Source organism: Cyprinodon tularosa, unplaced genomic scaffold (genome assembly GCF_016077235.1).
Source record: "Cyprinodon tularosa strain WSP-4 unplaced genomic scaffold, ASM1607723v1 ctg3, whole genome shotgun sequence".
Lineage (NCBI taxonomy): Eukaryota > Metazoa > Chordata > Actinopteri > Cyprinodontiformes > Cyprinodontidae > Cyprinodon > Cyprinodon tularosa.
Genome location: NW_024039007.1, coordinates 2,568,446 through 2,592,670, shown reverse-complemented (window position 1 = coordinate 2,592,670; position 24,225 = coordinate 2,568,446). Strand labels below are relative to the sequence as shown.

At 39.1% G+C, this 24,225-nt stretch overlaps 3 protein-coding genes across 6 annotated transcripts; all 3 read left to right on the top strand.

The window, feature by feature from the left end:
* The first annotated feature begins 1,108 nt into the window (after positions 1-1,108).
* Positions 1,109-4,325, top strand: acyp1 (acylphosphatase 1, erythrocyte (common) type). The gene is made up of 3 exons (XM_038291442.1): positions 1,109-1,283; positions 1,371-1,458; positions 3,540-4,325. Exons 2-3 carry the CDS (start codon positions 1,378-1,380, stop codon positions 3,753-3,755), a joined length of 297 nt encoding a protein of 98 aa, XP_038147370.1. The 5' UTR covers positions 1,109-1,283; positions 1,371-1,377; the 3' UTR covers positions 3,756-4,325.
* Positions 4,326-4,994: 669 nt separating this feature from the next.
* Positions 4,995-18,739, top strand: mlh3 (mutL homolog 3 (E. coli)). 4 transcript variants are annotated; one of them, XM_038291475.1, is made up of 14 exons: positions 4,995-5,565; positions 5,698-7,550; positions 7,691-7,792; positions 9,849-9,928; positions 10,061-10,165; positions 10,235-10,319; positions 10,407-10,475; positions 11,147-11,255; positions 12,816-12,975; positions 13,079-13,102; positions 13,185-13,263; positions 13,357-13,508; positions 13,591-13,667; positions 18,606-18,739. In XM_038291475.1, exons 1-13 carry the CDS (start codon positions 5,222-5,224, stop codon positions 13,660-13,662), a joined length of 3,234 nt encoding a protein of 1,077 aa, XP_038147403.1. In that variant the 5' UTR covers positions 4,995-5,221; the 3' UTR covers positions 13,663-13,667; positions 18,606-18,739. The 4 variants fall into 4 exon arrangements, with proteins under 4 accessions (XP_038147403.1, XP_038147400.1, XP_038147401.1 ...); XM_038291472.1 differs by having other exon boundaries at positions 4,995-7,550; XM_038291473.1 differs by lacking the exon at positions 18,606-18,739 and adding an exon at positions 17,954-18,053 and having other exon boundaries at positions 4,995-7,550.
* On the top strand, positions 17,932-20,607 carry fosaa (v-fos FBJ murine osteosarcoma viral oncogene homolog Aa). The gene is made up of 4 exons (XM_038291476.1): positions 17,932-18,053; positions 18,655-18,833; positions 19,132-19,239; positions 19,335-20,607. The coding sequence occupies exons 2-4, from the start codon at positions 18,690-18,692 to the stop codon at positions 20,004-20,006; spliced, it is 924 nt and encodes a 307-aa protein (XP_038147404.1). The 5' UTR covers positions 17,932-18,053; positions 18,655-18,689; the 3' UTR covers positions 20,007-20,607.
* The last annotated feature ends 3,618 nt before the right edge of the window (positions 20,608-24,225 follow it).

Sequence of the window (24,225 nt, the reverse complement as noted above, 5' to 3'; positions counted from 1 at the left end):
AGGGAGAGAATGGATTGGGGCCATTTGAAAACATCCATGATGTGATTGTCTTAGTTCCTCCTTTCCCAACTAGAAATTTACCTTTGTGGTTTTAATATATTTTAGTTGCATCTTTGTCCAAAAAAAGGACCAAACAAACAGAATACTTTAAGTGCTAGCTCTAAGATTTACCATAAATATTTACAGCTCCTGTTAAATCAGAAACTTGGATAAAAATGTTGACCAAATGATCTATAATTAGAGCACCTACAGCACTGCAAAATGATGTACAAATAAGTACTTATTTCATAAAACTTGTAGTAGCAGGTAAATACGATCATCTGCTAATGATAGTATTTCTTTCCTAACAATTTAATTGTATGTTTTTTGTTTTTACATGTAAATTATATCATTACCTTTACAAATTGTCTTACACCATCAAATCATGGGAAAATACTTATTTCAAGAAAAAATTATGCTTCAGTGTGTTAGATTCATTAATGTGTGACCTACTGACCCAGACTGACAATTTTGATAGGAAAATACAATTTATTTTTTTTCTTCAGGTAATTAGCTGATCGGATGCAAGACCATGAGTTTTCATATTTAGCTTTTTTTGCCATGTTGAAATCTTCACAGAAGTTAATTTTTGGGTTTTCATTACCTGTAAACCATAATTATCCAAACATATATTAAATAAAGGCTTGCCATATTCTCACAATATAACACATTATTTTTCTATGTAGGCAATCTTTGAGCTTAACTATCTGAAATAAGTGACAAAATTATAAAACATTTAAATGTTGCTAGTTTATTTAAAAAATGTCCCTTTATGTAGTGTTAAAATCTCTAAAACAGAAATGTGGATTTTGATCAGTTTAAATACATAGAAAAAATGGTACATTTCTGTGCTTTTTGCATATTTTATTTACTCATCAGCTTAAAAAAAATCCCTAAATGAAAAAAAAAACATTTCAATCTAAACATTAAGTAAGAGTTGTAGACATCCTCCCTCTTATATTTTACTAGAAAAAAGAAAAAGCAAAATAAGTCCTTCAACGCTTAGTTCTGTTGCTTAGAAACCAAACGATTCTGTTTGCTCTGATTGGTCCTTCAAACGTCACTTCCTGTGATCGAGTCCCGTATGTTTTAAAAACGAGATCATTCCGTGCATGGCGGTATTTGAATGACATACGAGTATATTTATTAAATTAAAGGTTAATTAAATTGTTGGAACGGAGCCTCACACTGGTCCCGGATAAATAATACAAAGCAAAGATAGAAAGAAGCCGTAGAAACATAAGGTAACCATGTTAGCCTTACCTAGCAAGCTTTAAAGAACCCCAGTCGTGTATCTCTCATTCACAGAGACTTTTATTACGTCTGTTTAGATCCGTTATGTCCAAAGAGGAGCTTGTTGCTGTGGATTACGAAGTTTTTGGCAAAGTGCAAGGAGTATTTTTTCGAAAATACACTCAAGTGAGTTCGACATTGAAGGCCAGGCCTCGTTTGTTTTGGTATAATAGTTTGCCTGTTCAGCTTTTACATTACCTGTTGTTAGTTGTTGCAATGTGTTATTATGGTCATTTTAAAAGTAGAAAACATTCTTCCTAATGATGAAATACTGAGATCCCCTGTTTCTAGATGGTCAAGGACCCACAAGTAAAACTATCATAGGCTGCAAGTCAGCTGAAATAGAGGTCCCATCAAATATTAGCATATTTTGATAAAAGTTAATTATTTTGCATAATTTAATGATAAACTTGAACATTCATATATTTAAGATTCATTGGACACTAACTGAAATATTTCAGATCTTTTATTGTCTTAATAATAATGATACAGCTCATGAAAACCCAAAATTCCTATCTTACAAAATTGGCATATCATGAAAAGGTCTCTAAACGATCTATGCACCTAAGCATCTGAATAAACAAATTTACCCTAAACACCTGCAAAAGATTCCTGAGGCCTTTAAAACTCCCAGCCTGGTTCATCACTCCAAACCTGACTGCTGTCCAGAAGGCCATCATTGACACCCTCAGGTTGGAGGGTATGACACAGAAAGATATTTCTGAATGAAGAGGCTGTTCCCAGAGTGTTGTATCAAGGCACCTTAGTGGGAAGAGAAACGTGTGGCAGAAGAAGCTGCATGAAGCTGCATGAAGAGAGGTGACCGGACCCTGAGGAGAAGGGCCGATTCCAGACCTTGGGGGACCTGTGGAAGTAGTGGACTGAGTCTAGAGTAGAAATCCAGAGCCACCGTGCACAGGTGTGTGCAGGAAATGGGCTACAGGTGCCGCATTCCCCAGGTCAAGCCACTTTTGAACCAGAAACAGCGGCAGAGGCGCCTGACCTGGGCTAAAGAGAAGCAGCACTGGACTGTTGCTCAGTTTTGCATGTCATTTGGAAATCAAGGTGCCAGAGTCTGGAGAAAGACTGGGGAGAGGGAAATGCCAAAATGCAGGAAGTCCAGTGTCAAGTACACACAGTCAGTGATGGTCTGGGGTACCATGTCAGCTGCTGGTGTTGGTCCACTGTGTTTTATCAAGGGCAGGGTCAATGCAGCTATCAGGAGATTTTGGAGCACTTCAAGCTTCCATCTGCTGAAAAGCTTTATGGAGATGAAGATTTCCTTTTTCAGCATGACCTGGCAGCTGCTCACAGTGCCAAAACCAATGCTAAATGGTTTACTGACCATGGTATCACTGTGCTCAATTGGTCTGCCAACTCTCCTGACCTGAACCCCATAGAGAATCTGTTGGATATTGTGAAGAGAAAGTTGAGAGACGCAAGACCCAACATTCTGGAGGAGCTAAAGGCCGCTATCGAAGCATCCTGGGCCTCCATAACACCTCAGCAGTGCCACAGGCTGATTGCCTCCATGCCACGCAGCATTGAAGAAGTCATTTCTGCAAAATGATTCCTGACCAAGTATTGAGTGCATAACTGTAAATAATTATTTGAAGGTGGATTTTGTTTGTATTAAGAACACTTTTCTTTTATTGGTCGGATGAAAGATGCTAATTTTGTGAGATAGGAATTTTGGGTTTTCATGAGCTGTATGCCAAAATCATCCATATTAAGACAATAAAAGACCTGAAATATTTCAGTTAGTGTGCAATGAATCTAAAATATATGAATGTTCAAGTTTTATCATTACATTATGGAAAATAATGAACTTTATTACAATATGCTAATATTTTGAGAAGGACCTGTATTCTGTTGGACACATAGGATGGAGCTTAGCCAACCATATATAGATATACATTATATGTTACTATGTCAAAAATTGTTTTTAACTCACATACTAATAACAGCTCTCCATTACCATTTATCTGAATCTAGTGATTATACCATGGACTGAAAAGCATTTGGTGTTTTTGCACAAGCTGTTAATTGTGATGCACCTGAATGGATATCTGATTACAAAGAGAAAGTTTCAAATATAATTTAAATTCTTTCTGATACATCCTCCTACCTCCTTGCTCAGCTGCTTCCCCCCTTTTATTCACCTCCTTCTTGAATTGTATTTCATATTCTTTTAAATCCCTGTCTAGGCTGAGGGGAAGAAGCTTGGTTTAGTTGGATGGGTCCAAAACACCGAAGCAGGAACCGTGCAGGGGCAGCTACAAGGTCCACGCAGCAGTGTGGAAAAAATGCAAGAATGGTTGAGATCTACTGGGAGCCCCAAGTCTCGCATCACAAAGGTGGAATTCAGGAATGAGAAAACTATTGAGAGCCTAGAGCACTCATCTTTTAATGTAGTCAAATGAAATGAGCTATTTATTGTGTCTGTAATATTATTTAAGCTATTAACTATTTTAAAATGATAGGGTTTAAAACACTCAAGTAAAAGGATGTGTCTTATTTGATTTAACACCTTACATTTATTTAACCACATTAGAACATATGCATTTTCTCAATTTTCCTAATGGAATAATTTAATGAATGGGATTTAGAGCAGCCTGGATGAGGATCGAATTATTTTAGACATAAAAACATAACTACACTTATGTCATGGTTTGAATTTCCCCTTTGTGCTTTTCTGCTGAAATTAAAGTTGTAAATATTTACAATTCCCAATTATTGACAATATTATAGGTAAAATAAACTTTCCTGCTTTTGGATCATAGAGTGTGCACTGGGTGTTGCAGTATTGGACTGCACATGTTTTTTTTTGAAGAATTGTAAAACTAATTGTATGTATTTTTTTCTGGTTTTGTTGCAAATTATCAGATAATCCCTTTTCCTTAACCTAGGACATGTATGTATATTTTTGACTGCGTGTTGGCCTTTAGGGGCAAATACTTAAGAAATAAAAACAAATACATCCATCAACAGTGCTGGAAATTGTGCTTTCTGAATCAAAGAAAAACTTTAGCTGGGTCCAGAAATGTTATTTTTACGTGCCTAATACATATTTACAAAAACCTCATAGTGAATGTAAACATTTGCAAAGAAATTAGAGCAAAATCAGAAGAATTGCAGAAATTAAATGCAGTGCATTTTTCAATTAGGTTTTTTTTTTAAAAGTTTTACAAAACCAGTGTTACTGATATATTTTGGTGAGAATTACTGATGAAATACTGTCTATATTCATAAAACTACATAATTGTTTTTTTTATCAAGTTATCTTCATAATAATGTTGAAAAATATGTTTTACATGATAATCTTACACTTATTCTTAACCCATATTTAGTTCTGATGAGTTGAATTATATTTTTTCATTTGTTTTGTTTGTGTAACGTTCAACAGTAAACCCCTTTGCTGCTAAAGCCAAGCTAAACAACTCAATCTAACCGCGAAAATTGCTTTTACTTGTTTTGTTTGCCACTCACAATATGGTGGTGATATTTCAGTTCTATCCATGGGGCGGGACTTGATGAAAAAAACATCAGGTGGTAGCTAAATTTCGCCTTGTAATTGGTTGACATGATACCATAGACAATAAGTTATACTACAACTAGCCAGAAGGTGGCGATACTCGTTTTAGCTAATGCTAAAGGTGACGGTCATAGTAACGTCTTTTTTAGTGCTACGTTGAATGTTTACAACAGACGAGGTACTCTCAGTGTTGTATTTAAATTTCAGCTTAATTTATTATTTTTACTCACAAAAACACAGATTTAATGTGTATTATTTAATTCGTATGGGTGAGTAAGCTTGGTAGCAACTGTAAACTATATAAAAAAGCATGTATTTATCTAAGACTCGGAAATGTAAAGTAAAGTGTGCATAATGATAAGGTGCTTGCCCGCGGAGGTTCAAGGAAAACTTCGCTCAGGTGTTGCCTTACCGTCCCTCCAGCAATGTGTGGAGGAGCTAGTTCTAAATAGCATCGATGCAGGGGCCACCTGTGTGGGCGTCAGGGTCGACATGGATGCGTTCAAGGTCCAGGTGATCGACAATGGATCCGGGATGACCGCTGAGGACATGGAGCGTGTGGGAATCCGATACCACACCAGTAAATGCAGCCGTGTTGAAGACCTGGAGAACCTCACATGTTATGGCTTCAGAGGAGAAGCCCTGGCGAGCATCATTTCTCTAGCCATGCTGGTTGAAATCTCCTCCCGGACCAAAATGTCAGTGAAAACTCATGTTAAACTGTTTAAGGATGGCCAGAGCATGGGCGTCTGTGAGGCAGACACTGCTCGACCCTCTGCAGGGACAACTGTTATCATTTGTAACTTTTTCCACAACATGCCTGTCCGTAGGAAGAGAATGGATGTAGTCATGGAGGGGGAGAGGATCAGACAGAGAGTGGAGGCTGTGTCCCTGATGCATCCCTCTGTGTCCTTCACCCTGAAGAATGACCTCACAGGGGTCATGATGGTGCAGCTTCCAAAAGCCAGAGACACCTATCACCGCTTTGTTCAAATACACAGCCTGGCCCGGGCAGAGAAACTGGGAGACATCAGCCACACACACAAGCAGTTTGAAGTGAGTGGTTACCTGGGCAAAGAGGGACACTACAACAACAGTTTGCAGTACCTGTATGTGAACGAGAGACTTCTGCTAAAAACACGGATCCACAAGCTGCTCAACTGTCTCCTGCGCCGGCTGAGCGGCTCCAATCAGAAGCATGACAACTCAGACGGCACCTCTTTGATTCGGAGTCCAAAGCATAAACGAAATCAGGATCTATATGGAGTGTACATCATTAATATAAAGTGTTCCTATTCGGAGTATGACATCTGTCTGGAGCCAGCAAAAACTCTGGTTGAATTTAAAGACTGGGATGGTGTCTTGCTTTGCGTAGAGGAAGCAGTTAAAGCTTTTCTTAAGCGGGAGAACTTGGTGTCCTTGTTTTATCAAGAAGATCTGGACTGTGCGTCCCCTAAAGTTTTTGGTACAGAAAGAACAGACAAAAAAGAGGAAGCTATTAGTTCTACCACAATTGACTGCAGTGTTGGAATAAAATTGTCATCTGGTTTTGTTCATCGTAGGAGTGCTAATGACGGCAATGAGTGCAGAGCTGATGAATTTCCACAATGTCAGCAAATGGATGTGGATTTGAATGAATTTGAGAAGATGCCACTTTGTGATCCGGAGCCTGCATCAACTGTTCTGAATGAGAAAAACGAGCCAACAGTCTCTGAAAGTGCTGAAAATTTAGACAAGCAAAAGAGAGCAGAATGTGCAGTTTGGAGTGAGCAAGAAATCCAACAGATTGGTGACGATTCACACCCTGTCAGCCAAATTCCAACATGTCAGCTAGAGTCAAAGTTTAATAGTAACACATTGCAGGGTCCTGTCAGAAAGATTAGCTTGTCTGACCCGTATGTTCACCAAAGTTTACAGATAAAAGACCTGTCCCGAAGCGACAGGTCTTCATCTCAGGTTCAAGATTTAAAGCTAAAGTTTGAGAGGAAATTCACAGCTTCAAAACGCCAAATGCCACTTGATTTAAACTTGCATGGCGCCTCTCAGAAACCATGCAAAGACCAGTTTACGGCGATCCCATCAAAGATTCCCAAAGTTAATCCTGTTAGGAAGTTATCAGCATTCAAGCTGCCAGGTTCGCTCGATAAGTTTAGACAAATGTACGGTAAATCTGTGGCAAATTTTTCTCAAAATTTGAGCTTGGCTAAAAACCCTGCTCGTTTGTCTTGTGAAGAACATAAACAAGATCAAGTTACAGACTCTCAAAGCCGAGCAACACCTACAGCTGATCCCAAAGGTGGTCAAATATCTTTGGCAGCTAAACTCTGTCATTTGAAACAACACATGGAAGAAGATGTAGAAATCCCACAGCAAACTTGCATGAATATTCCAGAAGACCCAGGCACTCTCAGCATTTGTACAGATTTTACCCAGGACAGGATCAATAGCCAGAACAATAAAGCTGAACCTTCACTCGACGGCTGTAAACATCAGATGGATGAGGATGAGGATGGCTCAGCATGCAGTGACTGGCTCCATCACTATGATACATCTGTTGGAAAAACAGTTTATATCAACAAAAAGACTGGGCTCAGCAGATACGAGGACCCGGCTTTAAAAGACACACAAGTACCGTGTACATCTGATGTCTCCAACATGGCTGTTAGCATCTTCTCTGAAATGGGTGAGTTAGGAATCTTTATTACTAGTTAGAGAATAGTGTGAATATCTTAAAAATGTAAGTAAGAAAGCTAATCAATTCAACATTGTGAAAGATTTGTTTATTTGAAGGTAATTATTGTTTCCTTGTTGCTTAAACCGTAGGTGTGGAATACAGATGTTACCCATTTCAGCTGGATTTAGTGTTGCCTTTCCTGCCTAATCCCAGGCAAGGAAGAGTGATTAGCTCAGGAAATGACTGTAGAGGTACATCGCTGACAAATTCATCACTGTTTCTCGCACTATTTCACATTTTGTCGCATTGCAACTAGAAACCCCAGGGTATTTAATACAGATACTATGGGATAGGTCAACTTAAAGGTATAGTGGAGGATTTTTGCTAATTTTTGAAAAGAACTGCTCTCTCCACTTAAAAAAAAATAAAAAAATTCACATGCACAACCCTGTATCCGCTCCCGACAGGGAACGCCTAACAAATGCGTACAAAACCATGCACGCGTCCATTTCTCCTGGAGGAGGTGTGGGGATGCAATGATAAGATGCTCGCTTGGATGGATCTCATCTCACCCATATTTATATATAAAAAATTTCCCTGCAAATAAAACTACTGGTACATTAAAAAAATCATGACCTGCTTGTATCCGTGTGTGTGCTGCAGTGGACATGGACATCTCTGTGGGTTAAGTAAGGATCTATTAGGAATAAGGAACAACTACTGATGCAGATTACAAAATAAATAAACTTTTTTTCCCTGGAAAGTTACAATATAGAGGTATATAAGTTTTACTTGCAGTGATGTGAAATGGATTTCTCCAAATAGCATGCCAAACTTTACCTTTCGAGTAGAAACTTTGCAACAGAGGCACCAGTGGAAAACCCAACCTGCTCTTTCAGCGTACACCATTGCGTGAAAGAACCTCCCAAATACACTCTGGTCTTGTTTCTCTCTTCTTAGGCCTTTCTCTTCTCGTACACTTCGTAGACACTTTTGCTATTAAAAACCTTGGCCATTTTCAAAGATCCATGGTGAGAAAGGCGGAAATCAATGACTGTGTGAGACTGTAGCTCATCATACACGCCTGAAAGCACGCATGCGCAGTAAAATATGGCTAACTGCAGGACAAACTCACGTAAACATATCACCAGGATGATTGACAATTGGGAGGACCACTTATTTAGATGATCCACCTGGGGGAAAAAATCCTCCACTATACCTTTAGAATGGTACTACAAAAACATACATGGCTGGTGATTTTTTTTTTTTCCTTTACAAATCAAAACACAAAAGGGTTATGTGCATTTTTATTAAGCCTGGGGTTACTCTGTTATCATCATCGTTGCCTTTAGATATCACTTTCCCCCAGTGTGTAATCTTATGTTCAGCATAGAGTAGATATTTTTTAAGAACCTTAATGAACAGCATCATAGGCCAACAACCAAAGCAAGGGATAAAATTGTGAAAGCTGTATTTTATAAAAGGACCTCAGCCTGTTAATATCTCAGTACTGTCTTCCTATAATCTGAGAAGGAAATGAGTTTGGCAAAGCTGCAGCCCTTCCAGGATGTGGTCGTCTACCTAAACTAAACTAACACAAGGAGCATTGGCCTGAAAAAAACAAAACAATTTAGAGACTCAAGGTAGAATCTGCATAGATCAACGGCTCCTCAGTGATATCTGTTGATAGAATAACTGTTTTAAATGTGCCCAACAAATCATAGCAAGGAAACACCTGTTAGCTGTTTTATTGGGATTTTGCTGCAAGATTTTTAGGGGTCACACAAAACTGGGATAAGATGGTGAGACCAAATGTAAATCTACATGTAAAGCTCTACATTTGCCAGAGAATCATTGTGAACACATCGTACTAACAGTGAATAAAAGAATGGATCTAAATGCAGGGGAACCTTAAAAGTAAATCTGTTAGAAGCTGCAGTAGACCTGAGTTTGCCATAAGTTCCCTAAACACCACATCTGCTTAAGGCTGCGGTGGGTCAAGAGATACTCATGTAGTCAAAGTTAAAACTTTAATTTTATACAGAAACAATATTAAGCCTTGAAAATTGATGTCAACAGACATTTTTTTTCAACCTCTGACTGCATGTGAGCTATTTACAAAGCCCTGCAGCCTATTTGGAATGAAAGCCACCTTATACAAAAGTTATTAGCATGGGTAAGGAGGGAGGTTATTTATTTGTAAAACATTTTCCACCTGCTACCTGCTTGGTCTGTTTTTTTATTTTTTTTATTTGTTTTTTTATTTATGTTGTCTTTATCTCACTGCTAATGTTGCTGTCTTTACAGATGGTGCAGACCAGAGCTCCAACTCACTTTCTTCATTATACTCTAAATGGAAAAATCCAGTGTTTGTTCGCCCACCTACGGTAAGCCAAACATTTGAAACTTTTATGAAGTTAAAAAGTTTTGTTACTCCCACCCACTCCAAGGATGGCATAATAAAAAATTCACATTTCTGCTTATGAAAAAAAAAAAGTTTAATATTTGTACGCCTCCAGATTGGGGTGGATATATCCACTGGACAAGCTGATGAACTTGCTGTGAAGATCCACAACATCCTGTTTCCATACCGCTTTTCTAAGAATATGATTCACTCCATGAAGGTAAATGTTTTCCTTGTAACACTCGCATATTTTCATTTGATGACATCATAACAAGGTTATATACTCTAGGTTGTGAATCAAGTGGATAAAAAGTTTCTTGCATGCCTTATTGATACCAGTGATGAGGGTTCCGCTGCACAGACTGAAACTCAAGGTAAGAGTATAAAACATCTCCTCCCTTAGTTTGATGATACTGTTCTGCTGTAGTGTTTTTATGTTTTTTCCTCTGTCGAAATCTCAGGTAACCTGCTGGTCTTGGTAGATCAGCACGCAGCACACGAGAGGATTCGACTTGAAAATTTAATCACAGGTAAAAGATTAAACAAAAGTGTGAAAGGCTACATTCACAAGCAGCCTGAAGTGACCTAAATCAGATTTTTTTGCCCACATGCAACCTGTATCTGATTTTTTTTTTTTTTCATGGCAGTCTGAACAGCACGATTTATGCAGTGATGTGAAATGGACCGATATGTGGTCCTGAATCTGATACGAATCTGAGATTTTCAAATTTGACCTGTGTCTGAAAGCCAGGTGGCATTCATCCAAGCTGAACGTCATTAATACTCAACAAAGGTCACTCTTCTGCGTCTTGCTATGCAGAAGTGGGAAGAAAAGAAAAAAACCACGGGGGATGACAATACAGAGAGAAGTCTTTATTTTCAACCTTCTTGAAAAGATTGAGTTTTTAAGGTTGGAAAATATCGCTAGAGGTGCTCCAGCACTACCATCCATGTTTACTTCTGTTATTACAGAGCAAGCTTGTTTGTGATGTCATTGCATTCCTCTAATGTGCATGCGGCACACTTAAGCTGTATGAATGCAGTTAACACAGGAGATGATGAGGATTTCACAAAAAGATCAGAATGAGCATAAAGGCCTGCAGAGTGAATGTAGCCTAACGCACTGTTCGATATCTGGGACCCTGTTTGTCTATTTGGAAGCATGAAGATATCAGGTTGATAACTCAAGGTTTTGCTTTAGATTCATACAAAGACGACCAGGATGGCTCCAGGGAGAAACGTCTCTGTTCATCAACCATTTTACCCCCTTTGGAAATCAATGTGACGGAAGAGGAGCTCAGGCTGCTTAGGTGTGTGTGTTTGTTTTTCGGTCATTGTTTTGCTTTTGTGCTGCTGCTCACTTTTCTAAATTCTTCATTCACCTGAAAAAATACATTGAAATAGAATTTTGTGTAATATACCAACAGAAAGTAACCGAGAGTCAAAATACTATAATACAAATAACAAAGAGAAATGTGTACGTGTTGAAATTTTTACTATTCCTCCTTTCTATGATATCTCTAAATAAATTCAGCCTTGAAATTTGGCATTAGAAGTAAATAAAGCCCACCTGTGTGTATTATAATCTCAGTCATGACTGTTTAGTCCTTCTTTAAAATCAGAAAGAAAAGATCACAGCTCTAAGCCGATCAGTCCATTTCTAAATCTTAAAGGGAATTTGTTGGAAAGACTGTGAAACATATTTTCACAGATCTTTATCCAGTTTGTCAAAGCCTGAGTCATTTTGCAAAGAAATATAGGATGAAATTTCCACTTCTAGATATACAAAGTTTGTAAAATAATAAAAGTACATTTCATGTGCAATACCTCTGACAGGTTTAGCTGCAGCTGCATGTTTAACACAGGTTCTGGAGAGTATTGGGTAATGGGAATGTAAATGCACTCCACACTTCTTATGGTTTTATGTGACGAAAAACTAAGTGAAAAACGTTTTCTCACCCTTAAACTTAGTATTCACTCTTTGTTGACCCGTCAAATAATATATATATATTCTAACTATTAACTAATAATTATTAAGTCATAGTTTTCTTCTTGGTGGCTTCAGCATTGTTGGATAGTAGTGATGAGTTGATAAGGGGCCAAGCTGATGAAGTTTGACTCAATACTGACACCTGCTGGACTTTTAAAATCCCTCCACGCTGCCTATTTGACAAACTAAACCCACACTGATTTCATGACCTTGTAATACTATAATTTAAGTCATTCTATGTTATATTGTATTATTTCAGATCTTCGTTTATATTGAAAATATGGTTGATATTTTTAGATGCAGTCAATAAATAATGTGAACAAGAATGCTTGTGGACGAGGATTCAGATACAAAAATTAAAATATAATTACAGTAAGTACGGTAAACAAAGTCAATTTGAATTTAATTTGAATTCAGGTAACTTTAGTCATAAGTAGAAGGAACGGGACGACACAAGAAATTTGAAACTTATGAGAACAAAAAGCTCAAGCACTGCTAAAACCTTTCTTTTTCCTTAAGGCAGATCCATATTTCTTGATGAATTTGATAAAGAAAAGATCAGAGATATTTTTTTTGGCAGATGCACATTGACAGGTGTGCTTATAAACACAGTTTAGTGCGGCAGTCATTTCAGAACAGCTGCTGTACCTGTCACAAGACTTTCTTGAAACAATATGTGCAACACATTGGGTTTTGCTCTATTAGCTCCACGCATGCTCGGATGAATCAGTGTTAGTTGACCTATCAGTAGTGGACACATTTTTTACCTGCTAGGTTTCTCTAAAGTAGTTATAATGTAGAGAGTGCTGTAGATGTTATAAGCAGTGCTTTGTACCAATGGGATCACGTTAGTTTAATCTTTATCACTGTCGTCCTGTAGGTCTTCTCAGCCACATTTAAAGAGTTTGGGCCTGGAAGTTACCTTCTCAAAGACCGGAGCTCCAAAGGTTTTTGTGGGAAAGGTGCCGCTGTGCTTCATGGAAAAAGAAAGTAATGAGCTTAAGCGAGGAAGACCGTCTGTCATCAAGCCTATTGTTGAGGTAGGAGGTCAGAGTCGGGTCAATCGATACAATTTGGACCGATAACTCCGTTATCGGTTCCCAATTTTGGTGAGGTTAACCTTCCCGCCTTGTCTCATCTCAGGAGTATCTTCGAGAGCAGACTGAGGTAAAACATCTGTTTTTCTGCCTCTCGCAAATCATCATAACCCTAACAAACAAGCAGTCATTTCTTCTTCCTTCTCTTTAAGTTACTCCGTCAAACAGGCAGAATTGGAGGCCCTTTGCCACTTACTGTTTTGAAAGTCCTCTCCTCGTTGGCATGCCATGGTAATAAATTTTTTTTTATTAAATTATGCCTTATATTCTTTTAGGATGAAGCGACTGAAATCGATGATCTTGATTCATTTCTGTGCTGAAAAGGTGCCATCAAGTTTAATGACACTCTAAGCAGAGACGAGTGCCGCAGCCTGGTAGCGTCCTTGTCTTCATGCCAGCTGCCCTTCCAGTGCGCCCACGGCCGCCCCTCTATTGCTCCTCTCGTAGACCTCCTTCATCTGGACGAGGACCAGAAGGTACTAGAACATATGGACACATCCTAAAAAAGGTTAAATGGCTCAGAAATCGGATCACGAGCATACATTTTTATTCTTGCAGGACTTCCAGAAACCAAACCTGAAAAGGCTAAGAAGAATGTATAAAGCATGGGAGCTTTATGGAAATAAATAAACAAGGTGTGCTTTTAATTTAAAAAATGCAGCTTACTGCAAACACAAAAAGCTTTACTAAAAACTAAACTGTTGTTTAAAAATCTTTTATAATAAAAAAAAATGGTTAGATGTGAAGAAGTCAGATTGTTTATTAAATTGAGATGCATCAAACAGTACAGTCATACTGTAGTTACCACATGCAGAAGAGAATAACCAAGAATACCAAGACACTATTTGCTCAATGTGATTTTAGTAATTACAAAATGGGAGAACTACAGTACCTCAGAGAAATATCCCCACCTTTGTTTAATGTTACACCTCCACATGTTTCATTGTTTTATCAGAAAAACCACTCAACCGTTTATAAATGTAAAGTTTGAGGACAGTGATGCAATGTCTTATTTTCTGCAAGTAATCTGAGCTGTGTGGCATGCATATATATCCCTTTATTGTCCCACAATGGGGAATTCTCTCTCTGCATTTGACCCATCCCCTTGGGGAGCAGTGGGCTGCCATTGCTTGGCAATCAGGGTTTAAGGGTCTTGCTCAGGGACCCAGAGTAGCAGTCTGTGGGGATCAAACCAGTTACTTGCAACCTTCTCAGAGCACAAGCGCACTGCTCTAACCACTAACCCAACATCCCTCTTATTCAGACAAGATGTAAAGATAAAATCTGGGCTGATATCGTCATCCAATATTAATTTTGAAGTTATGGCTGACAACCAGTATTTACCAATCTTAGGTTATATATTTCCCGATCCTATGGACACCTACATTCCTGCCATTCTTCATTATTTTAGTCACATGACCAAACAAAGCCCAATGAAACAAAAACAGCAACTACAAATAAATGTTTATTAATATACTGAAACCCAGTGGTAGGTGTCGCATATGGTACCTAGGCATTCAGTCGGCACACTTCAACTTAACCTACTTCTTATCCCTTGGACGTCTATTTGCAACAATGACGTGTCATGGTGTTAATATCACTATTTTCAGATTTTAATAACAGAAACCCTCAATAGTATTCAAATGAAATGTTACAAGCACAGGTATAACAGAGGAAGATTAGTGTGAGGGTGAATACAGAGATCAATTAGGCAAGAAGCCTAGTTAAGACAACAGCAACCCTCGACTCTATAACCACGGATTTATAAACATTAGCCGTTCAGATTCAATATGAATCTAATTACCAGATAAAATGGTGCATAAAGCGTGGAAATAAAATATATCTCAGTCACCAGAGATGCTGGTTATTTGTAAACAGAATTCATCCTTCTGTCTCTGTGTAGGAAGTCTTAGTATTTTAATTTAGTATCAGTCATTGAGGCCAGAAAAACTTTTAACAAAAGCAAAACGAATCTAAAATGCAGATCGTCGTTAGCTTAATTTGGCTGTAAACATTTTGCTGTAACTGACTAATCAGAGGACAGAAAATGTTAACGTAAGGATGGGCCTTCTAGCTGGCCCAGTGGGGCAAATCTGAAATCTGATTGGCAGAAGAAGATATTCCTTATGAATATTGTTAAAGCAACATCGACCAGCACTGCTGACTCTGGAGGTCCTGGGCAGATTTGACGGATGAAAAATCAACGCACCAAGGCTGAAATGTGATTGGACAAAAAATATACCGTAGCAACCACAGAAAGGTAATGGAAGCAGCACAGTCAAGACAAACACTGAAAAATTAAGACAATGGTTTGTGTGGACTAAATTAATACAGCTGGAAAGAAGAAAATCAAAGTTTAGGTTGTGAATGTAAGTTAGTGTTTTCAGCGCTGCACAGTCATCATATTTCGACAGCCAAAAAACTTTCTTTGTTTGAACATAATTGTATTCACATTCTCAAAGGGTAGCTACATTCATTTCAAGAAATATATAAATATATTTAGATATTTTTTGAAGTGCATTATTCAGCCCCAACTAATAATTATAATAATAATTTTAGAAACCACTGCAGGTCTGATGTTAATACTTTGGTCAGCATCTCAAACAGCTGCTTAAAAACTTCCAAAATGTTAGCAGATTTCTTTCGATTGCTTTCTAAACACCCCTGTTCTCATTTTTGTAGTTCAGTTACAAGTTTTCCTCTCAACTATTACTGTCAGCAGCTCCTCTTTATGCTCCCATATCCTGTCAGTTTGGGGGACGTCCTTGTAGTTGGCTGTTGTCTCATTTCTTTTACATGTTACAAATCATGGTTTAAAACACTGTGCTGTGAGATTTTTGAAACTTCGGACGTTGTTCTTTAACTTAAAGGTATTATGGAGGATTTTCACAAATTAAAAAAAAAAAAAAAATGTAAATGCACAACCCTGTACCCGCCCCTGAAAGGGAACCCCTAATTAAGGTGTGCAGAAGCATGCACGAGCCATTTCTCCTCGTGCACACTCTGTTTAAAAGTTGCTGTTCTCATAGCTCATACAAGCTTACTGTGCCTGAACCCCTAAATCCCTCATTCACTATATAGAGTCAGGAGTATACAGTGGACTTCATAGTGAACTCAGTTAACTGACCGCTTGGAGAGATGATCACTGCTACTTGCTCCCTGTTGGTCATGTAACTCCACCTCCATCGCGCGGTGCTTGCGCCATCTTTGTTATTAGTCACCGCTGTCTGGTAGCGACAGTGGGCTGCTGTGAAAGGAAATCTCATAGTGCTTTGTGCAAAGCATTCTGGGATATTTCTGCCTCTTCTGAGGCCTTTTTTTTCTTCTCATACACTTCATCGACACTTTTTGTCTTATGACCCTCTGCTGTTTTCAAAGAACCGTGGCGAGAAAGGTGAGCTTCAATTACTGTCTGAAACCATAGCTCACCACACGTATTTGCCTGAAAATGTGCATGTGCAGAAAAAGATGGCTAACGGGACAAGCACGTATGACGGCCTTACGTGAACATCTCACCAGAATGATTGACAATTAGGAGGACCACTTATTTAGATGATCCACCTGGAAACAAAAGATCGTCCTCTATACCTTTAATGCTTCTCACCAATGTTATCTGACCTGGACTGACTATTTACCAGTTAAACGACGTCTGCATCCAACCAGCTTCAGCTAATTTTCATGTTATTAGAGCAACAGGGCTGACTAGAAATGCATGCCACACTTTTCAGATTTATTATTTAAAAAAACATGTTGACTTAAACTTCCTCTGAACATTTACGTTTTAGCATGTGTCAGTTCATTATTTTAAAAGGTTTGGGTTTGCTCTGCGTCAAAATATTGAATGAATACTTTTGCAAATCACCATACCACAGTGCAACACTTGTCACTTGGGATGAAGAAAAGTTCCAAGCTTTTCCTCTTGATTGTATGCAATTTTTGCAGCAGATTTTTTTTTTCTTCCAACCATTTTCTATGATCTAGTGGAAATGTCCTTGAGATTTTAGTAGCAGAGGCATCCGGGCTTTGTGTGCGGAGATGCAGATGTTCAGGTGGGAGGAAAGGATGGTGCTGCTCCGAGAAACCCTCCCCCTCTGCTGCTGCATCCTCCTCTTCATTTCCGGGTCATGCCACGTGACTTCACTGCCCCCACATAAAAAAAAAAGTCCAAGGTCCCTGCTTGATGGATCAGTGATTTGGACAGTGGGCAGGAATCTTTGCTGTGATTGGTAGTCCAGAATAAAGAGGTGTCTGACATTGTTAGGGTGGGTCTTTACCTCTTAAAGCCAATCTGCTTGTTTTTGTTGTTTTTTTTTTTCTTAATCTGCCATGTAAACAGTTTGTAAAGGAGCATTTCTTTATTTATTTATTTTCAAAATATCCATCTTATATTAAAACGAAATAAGCTGCACAACAGTGATTGTTTTTTGTTAATTAAAATGCGTAATTCTTGCATAAACATTTATGAAAAATGTTGAAAATTAACCAGATCTGCTCCACTTGATCAATGTAAAAATAATGAAATGTATGTAAAGGTTACTTAAAGCATGTCGGTGCATCACTACCTACGTAATCTAAAGGTAGACATTAATAAGAGTCCTGCTTTATTTCTCATATCCGATGTGCGTTTTCTGTTAAATTACACAATGACGCTGCTTTACATGAGAATGTAGGCCCGTGGCGCTCAATCAGCACCCCCCCCCCGCCTGATCAGATAGTGGTACAGTCCTGGTTCATTCATAAAATTCTAGCAGGGCTTAATAGGAGGGGCTTGCATTCAAGTCATCCAGTTACCAGGTATATACCTGGAGAAAAGAGACGCTTTCTCTGCACAGCGGAAGTCAGATATTTGTCATTGAGCAGGACTGGTGTGGGTTTTATTTATTATTTTTTAAATCATCAATTATTGTGCATAATAACGAGGGAATATGGATGCAACCTTGCGGACAGAGTCTCCTGTCGGGACGCTTTGCCAGAAAACGCCAGAAGAGGAGAGCTCTCCAGCGTCAGAGAGCGGTGCCAAGGTATGAATGGCTTTGTTGATCATCTATTCAGCCTCCATATCTACGCTTTAACAAGCACATAAAACATTTGATCCCTACATCAGCGCCTCAATGCTTTCATTTTTAATTATAGAGATGGTGGGGGGGTGAGAGGAGAAGGGGTGATTGATGTTTTTTTAATTGATTTGGAAGCGCTTAATGTCAGCATCAAATGTTGACGCATTTATTGAATAGGAGCCATGTGCGCAAAATGGATGGGCTTTTGCACAGCATGGTGTTTTGCCTTGTTTTGGGTTCTGACGTCCTGGGACCAATTGTGAGCGTGTCGATGCAGCGGTTCATTGAGAAAAAAAAAAATAAATTCATTCAGGAGACTCCTCAGCCGCTCTGCGTCAGTGTTGACGTCAGGAACAATGATAAAGTCAAATATTGATCCGGAGAAGGCTATTTCTGGTGAGGGATATATATACATCAAAACAATATGATTTGTAGGTTTTATTGGGGGCTTTGATCACACACACAGAAAATAAAAAAATAATAAATATTAATCTTTTTTATGAATTTCATTTTCAGGAGGTCAACCAAGATATGAGTGCTCAGGACAATCCCTTTGTTCCAACAGTTACAGCAATATCCTCCACCCCAGATTTCCAGTGGATGGTCCAGCCTACAATTATTACATCTGTCTCCTCATCTCTGGGCAGCAAGCAAGCCAATGAACCGCAAAGCTCTCACAAGGCAACACCCAAAGCAGGCGGGAGCAAAGGAAAAAATGCTGCCAGAAAGGGGAAAACAGAGCAGGTGAGGGTCGATCAATGAAGCCCATCTGCAATCCAACCACAACAAAAAGAAAAATCTGTATTTTACATGATAGGATGTGTGGGCTGTTGTGTGTCTGCTCCTCAGTGGCTGTGCGCCTTCCTTAAGGATGTCAATTTAAATTCAGGTCATAGCAAGTCTGCAACAATGATCTATTTTTAGACGCAATGCAGGGAGACATGCTTTTGCACATTTTTCCCCCCCCAGAGCTGGAAGTGGGAATGGATACAATGGATTAGGTGATGAAGGCAGTAACTGAATTATTTCTTTCATCCCCCAGCTGTCTCCAGAGGAGGAGGAGAAGAAGAGGATAAGACGGGAAAGGAATAAAATGGCTGCAGCAAAGTGTCGCAACAGACGGAGGGAACTCACAGATACGCTGCAGGCTGTAAGTAAACAGTAATGCATTTACTCAGCTGTCATTTGCACTTACGGCTGAGTGTTTGTCCCTGTGTATGATTTTGGATGTTGATCTTTCTGAAGGAGACAGACAAGCTGGAGGAGGAAAAAGCAGCCCTGGAAACAGAAATAGCCAACCTGCTCAAAGAAAAAGAGCGGCTCGAATTCATCCTCACCACACATAAACCAGTGTGCCAGATCCAAGAGGAGCTTGAGACGATTTTAGAGGCTTCTGCTAGTTCCCCAGAGTTGCCGCCCAGCTCAGATGAGGATCGCCTTCAGGATGAAGGCATCCAGGAAGCTCCATCACTCCAGGACATAGACATCCCCAGTGATCCGTCCACAGCAATCTCTGGGAACTCCAATATCTTACTGTGCGCCAATGCTGAAATCAACATCTCCGACCTTGAGCCCTCCCTGGACATTAAGGAGGGGCTTCTAGACAATATGCTGCCTAGTTTGGAGGACAGAATCCCCATGGAAACGGCTCGATCAGTTCCAGACATAGATTTGAGCAGCTCCCTCGGAGTCTCGGACTGGGAGACCTTGTATAAGTCTGTTTCCTGTGACCTGGAGCCTCTCAGCACTCCGGTGGTGACTTCCACCCCCACCTGCAGTAGTTACCTTTCCGTGTTCACATTTGCATGTCCTGAGCTGGACTCTCTTACAGAGGAGGGCCTAGACGGCCTTAAAGGTGGTTTGAGTAAGGCTGAATCTCTCGATATCCTTAACTCTCCAACTCTCCTCGCCTTATAACTCAAAGAGGGAAATGATATCCCTGATCTCTCTGGTTTTTCTCTAGGTACTTGACAAAAAAGAAATCAACAACATATGCCCAAATATGCTGTAACTGTTCAAGGAATAGCTATAAAATGAATTGTCTTGTGTTTGACTAAGCATATAAACTTTGTTCTGATAGCCAACAGAGTGATGTAGCCAAAAGCATGGCTGTTAATTCAGCACGAGGGACTGACGTTTTGATTTTAAAACGCATGCAGAGAAAATTGAAATCATTTTCGAAGCTAATCAATAAGTATTCATGATCTGTTAATAGGTCTAAAGTGTACTGTGCAATTTGATGTATCTCTATGGTGTTTTTGTGCCAAAAATGTATTGATTGCTGTATTTAAATATTCATCCATACCTCAGTGTCATCAGCTGTGCTTTGACCTCATTGTTGAAATGTTGAAGGTTTTCCATGAAAACATCCAGTGCTATACACTATATATCTTATTGAGATGTAACTTTTATTTATTTTTTTACCTTTAAGATTTTGACTTGTTAACATTTTAAAAAAGAGAGCATTGATTGTTAATCTATGCTGCTGCCTAATAACAATAAATCTATGTTCCCAATACTGTTGGCTGCTGCCGTCTTAAAAAAAAAAAAAAAAGTTGGCAACTTGGCTCCATCTGCTTATTGAGCTGAATTATAAGGAAGTTTCGCAAGCAGACGTCAAAGATGAGTTTAAAAGTGCAAGCAAGCTTGTAAAGGCATTTATATCCCTTTAATAATTTTGTTTTTTTAAATAATTTTTTACATTGCAACCATTAACTTGAATGTATTGTATTGCATTTGATCAAAATATGATTTTGAAGTAATTAAAAACGTATTTCTCCTTAAAAACCTAAAAATAAAATGTGCCATTTATGCCAGTCAATATTTTAGCTAAAACTACAGCTGCAGGTATGTCTCAGCTATCCTAGCTCCTTAACTGACTAAAGTATATGTATATTCCTTGTTTTAAAGTAAGTCAGTTAGAACCAAAGCCTTGGTAAATTAAATTTTATCTTTAAGTCTTATATTCTCAACATGATTTATGTTTTTTGAGGTGCCCCCTGCGCAGAGGTTCTGCAACCGTCGTCGCGCACCTAAAAAAAATCCTGACTACCTGTTGGACAGTCGCAAACCTCAAGCGGAAGTGCACAGGCAAAAAGCAACTGTTATTGGTCCTTGGTATGCCTTTCCGGCTGTCTGTGTGGTCGTCCTTCTTGATTCGGTGCCGGGGTGCACCATTTAAAAAAATGGACAACTACTTGTAGGATGCCTCAGACAAATTATATAAAGATGCCAAGGTCTCTGCCAAAACAAAGTTCTTGTGACCATCCGCTGAAGTTCTCACGAGTTCTCGAATAGGCTCCCCCTTGTGCTTTGGCGGGAATCTTCTGTGCGTCCCTAGAAATTCCACACCGACGGTGCAGAAGCATGCCAGCAAAACTGGTTCACGACCAGACCCAAGCGACGATGTGATGTGTGCAGTTGCAGAAATCTAATCTGCCCTTCACACATTGAGGATAGCTGCAAATGGCATCCTCAGTACCTTCCTCTCTCTTACTGATGCTAGTTGGCAAAGCAGTGGCCCTCTATGGTATTTACCAGAGATGAAGAAAATAAATGGACTAAATGCTGCTTCCGGTCTCTAAAAACTCTGAACCCTACAGTTGCCTTCGCCTCTTTGTTTTACTGAAATCCCCAAACCGCGGCACTAAATGATCGTAAAGAGAGAAGCTTTTACATAAGCAAAGTTTGGTGTTTTTATGTCTGTTAAATAGAGCCTGTAGTACTCAACTAGCCTCTTTATACAGATTAATATGCTTTTTGATTTACAAAGAGAATTCTCATTCTCATTGTTTGCTCTGGCTGGAGTTTACATTCCATTACAAAGCCTGGACATTAGAGGCCAAAAACCATGTCCTGAACTAATAACAGACTCATCATTGGTATTAGGGACTTTAAAGCTACAGTGTGTAACTTTTAGCGACATCTAGCGGTCAGACTGCAGACTGCAGCAACATGAACATCTCCCCCCCCACGCTTCTCCCCCCCAACAGTACGGCGAGCGTTACGGGACAAAATGTCTTCCACGACGTCCGCATCACCTACCTTCTCAAGTGATGAGGTTTGTTTACATAGATAATTTTACAGATAGTATTTCATTAGTCTGTGTAGGGTATAGATTTCATGTAGACTTAAGATAATAAATATACCCGTTATTTTTTCTACATCGTTGTGACGTTTTGGCGATCTCGCAATCGCTAGTTTGTTGGCTCTGCGCTGCCGTAGCGCAAAGATGTCTGCCTCCATGGCTGCGAGACCCGCTCCTATGTAATTATAAATAACGAATTCTAAGGCAACGCAAATATTAAGGTTAAGAGGCTGAGCTCGTAGATGATGATAAATAACATAGTTATGTATAATATATAACATTTCTGACTGTATATCCCTGTAATTATTACACACTGTAGCTTTAACAGTGTAAACAACTCCAATAAGATTATAAAATACCTATTTCATCTCATGAAAACACACTCAACCAGTGTTATTCAGCTTTCATTGATGCATATCTGTCTTTCACCACGACTGGTTTGGGACTACCTATAAGCAGAAATCATTGAAGTGGATGAAGCAGTCAAAACAGGTGTTGCAGGTCTGCTTAGGAACCACATCCATTAATGAGCTTGACGACACGTGTCACTTGCTGTATCCGTTTTCGTAGGACATGTGTGCAGGTCAAGATATTTTGCACATACAACAACAGGAAGCTATGGCTCCGTTTACATCTCAGCAAGCTGCATAGGAACAAGAACGAGGCTTGGAGGAGGGGGCAGGCTGCTGTATAGGCAGGGCTATGGAGATACATGAGATTTCCTCCAGGTTCAAATGTTCCTCCATCAACCTAATCCCCAAGAGATACGTTATCACATGGTTAAATGAATTAGGTGGTGTCACACTGACATCTAGTCATGAAAGCCTTTGATCATCTGGCTTTTCAGTACCTAGAGGACAGCCTTGGTCCCCTGCTGGACCCTGCAGTTATTGGGCAAAGGGGTCAGCAGATGGTGCAGTTAGTTTGGTTACATATACAGTGAAGAAAATAGATGTTTAAACATTTTGCAAGTTCTCCCACTTAGAAATCATGGAAGGGGCTGAAATTGTGGTTGTAGATGCATGTCCACTGTGAGAGACATAATCTAGAAAAAAAAATCCAGAAATCACAATTTATGATTTATTTAAACTGCTTATTTGTATGATACAGCTGGAAATAAGTATTTGAATGACTGAGAAAATCAATTTTAATATTTGGTATAGTGGCCTTTCCTGTAGTTTTTCACCAGGTTTGCACACACACTGCAGGAGGGATATTGGGTTTAGGTCTTGAGACTGGCTAGGCCAAGCCAGAACCTTAATATGCTTCTTGCACAGCCATTCCTTGGTTATCCTGGCTGTTTGCTTCAGGTCATTGTCATGTTTGAGGACCCAGCCTCGACCCATCTTCAATATTCTAACTGAGGGAAGGAGGTTGTTCCCCAAAATCTCATAATACATAGCTCAAGTCATCCTCTCTTTATTATAGTGCAGTCGCCTTGTCTCATGTGTAGAAAAATACCTCCAAGCTTGATGCTATGGGAGTCTTGGGATGATACTCATTCCCTTTCCTCTTTAAGCTTCATCCATTTTTGCTAATTGATCATGTCTCCTCTGAAGATATGCATCCCCACAGCATGAAGCTGCCACCATAAGTTTCGCCAAGGGTATTGTGTGTTATAGTGTTGAAAATGTTATAAATCTATGATAGCATATATATATATATATATATATATATATATATATATATATATATATATATATATATATATATATATATATATATATATATATATATATATATATATATATACACTCACTGGCCACTTTATTAGGTACACCTGTCCAACTGCTCGTTAACACTTAATTTCTAAGCAGCCAATCACATGGCGGCAACTCAGTGCATTTAGGCATGTAGACATGGTCAAGACAATCTCCTGCAGTTCAAACCGAGCATCAGTATGGAGAAGAAAGGTGATTTGAGTGACTTTGAACGTGGCATGATTGTTGGTGCCAGAAGGGCTGGTCTGAGTATTTCAGAAACTGCTGATCTACTGGGATTTTCACGCACAACCATCTCTAGGGTTTAAAGAGAATGGTCCGAAAAAGA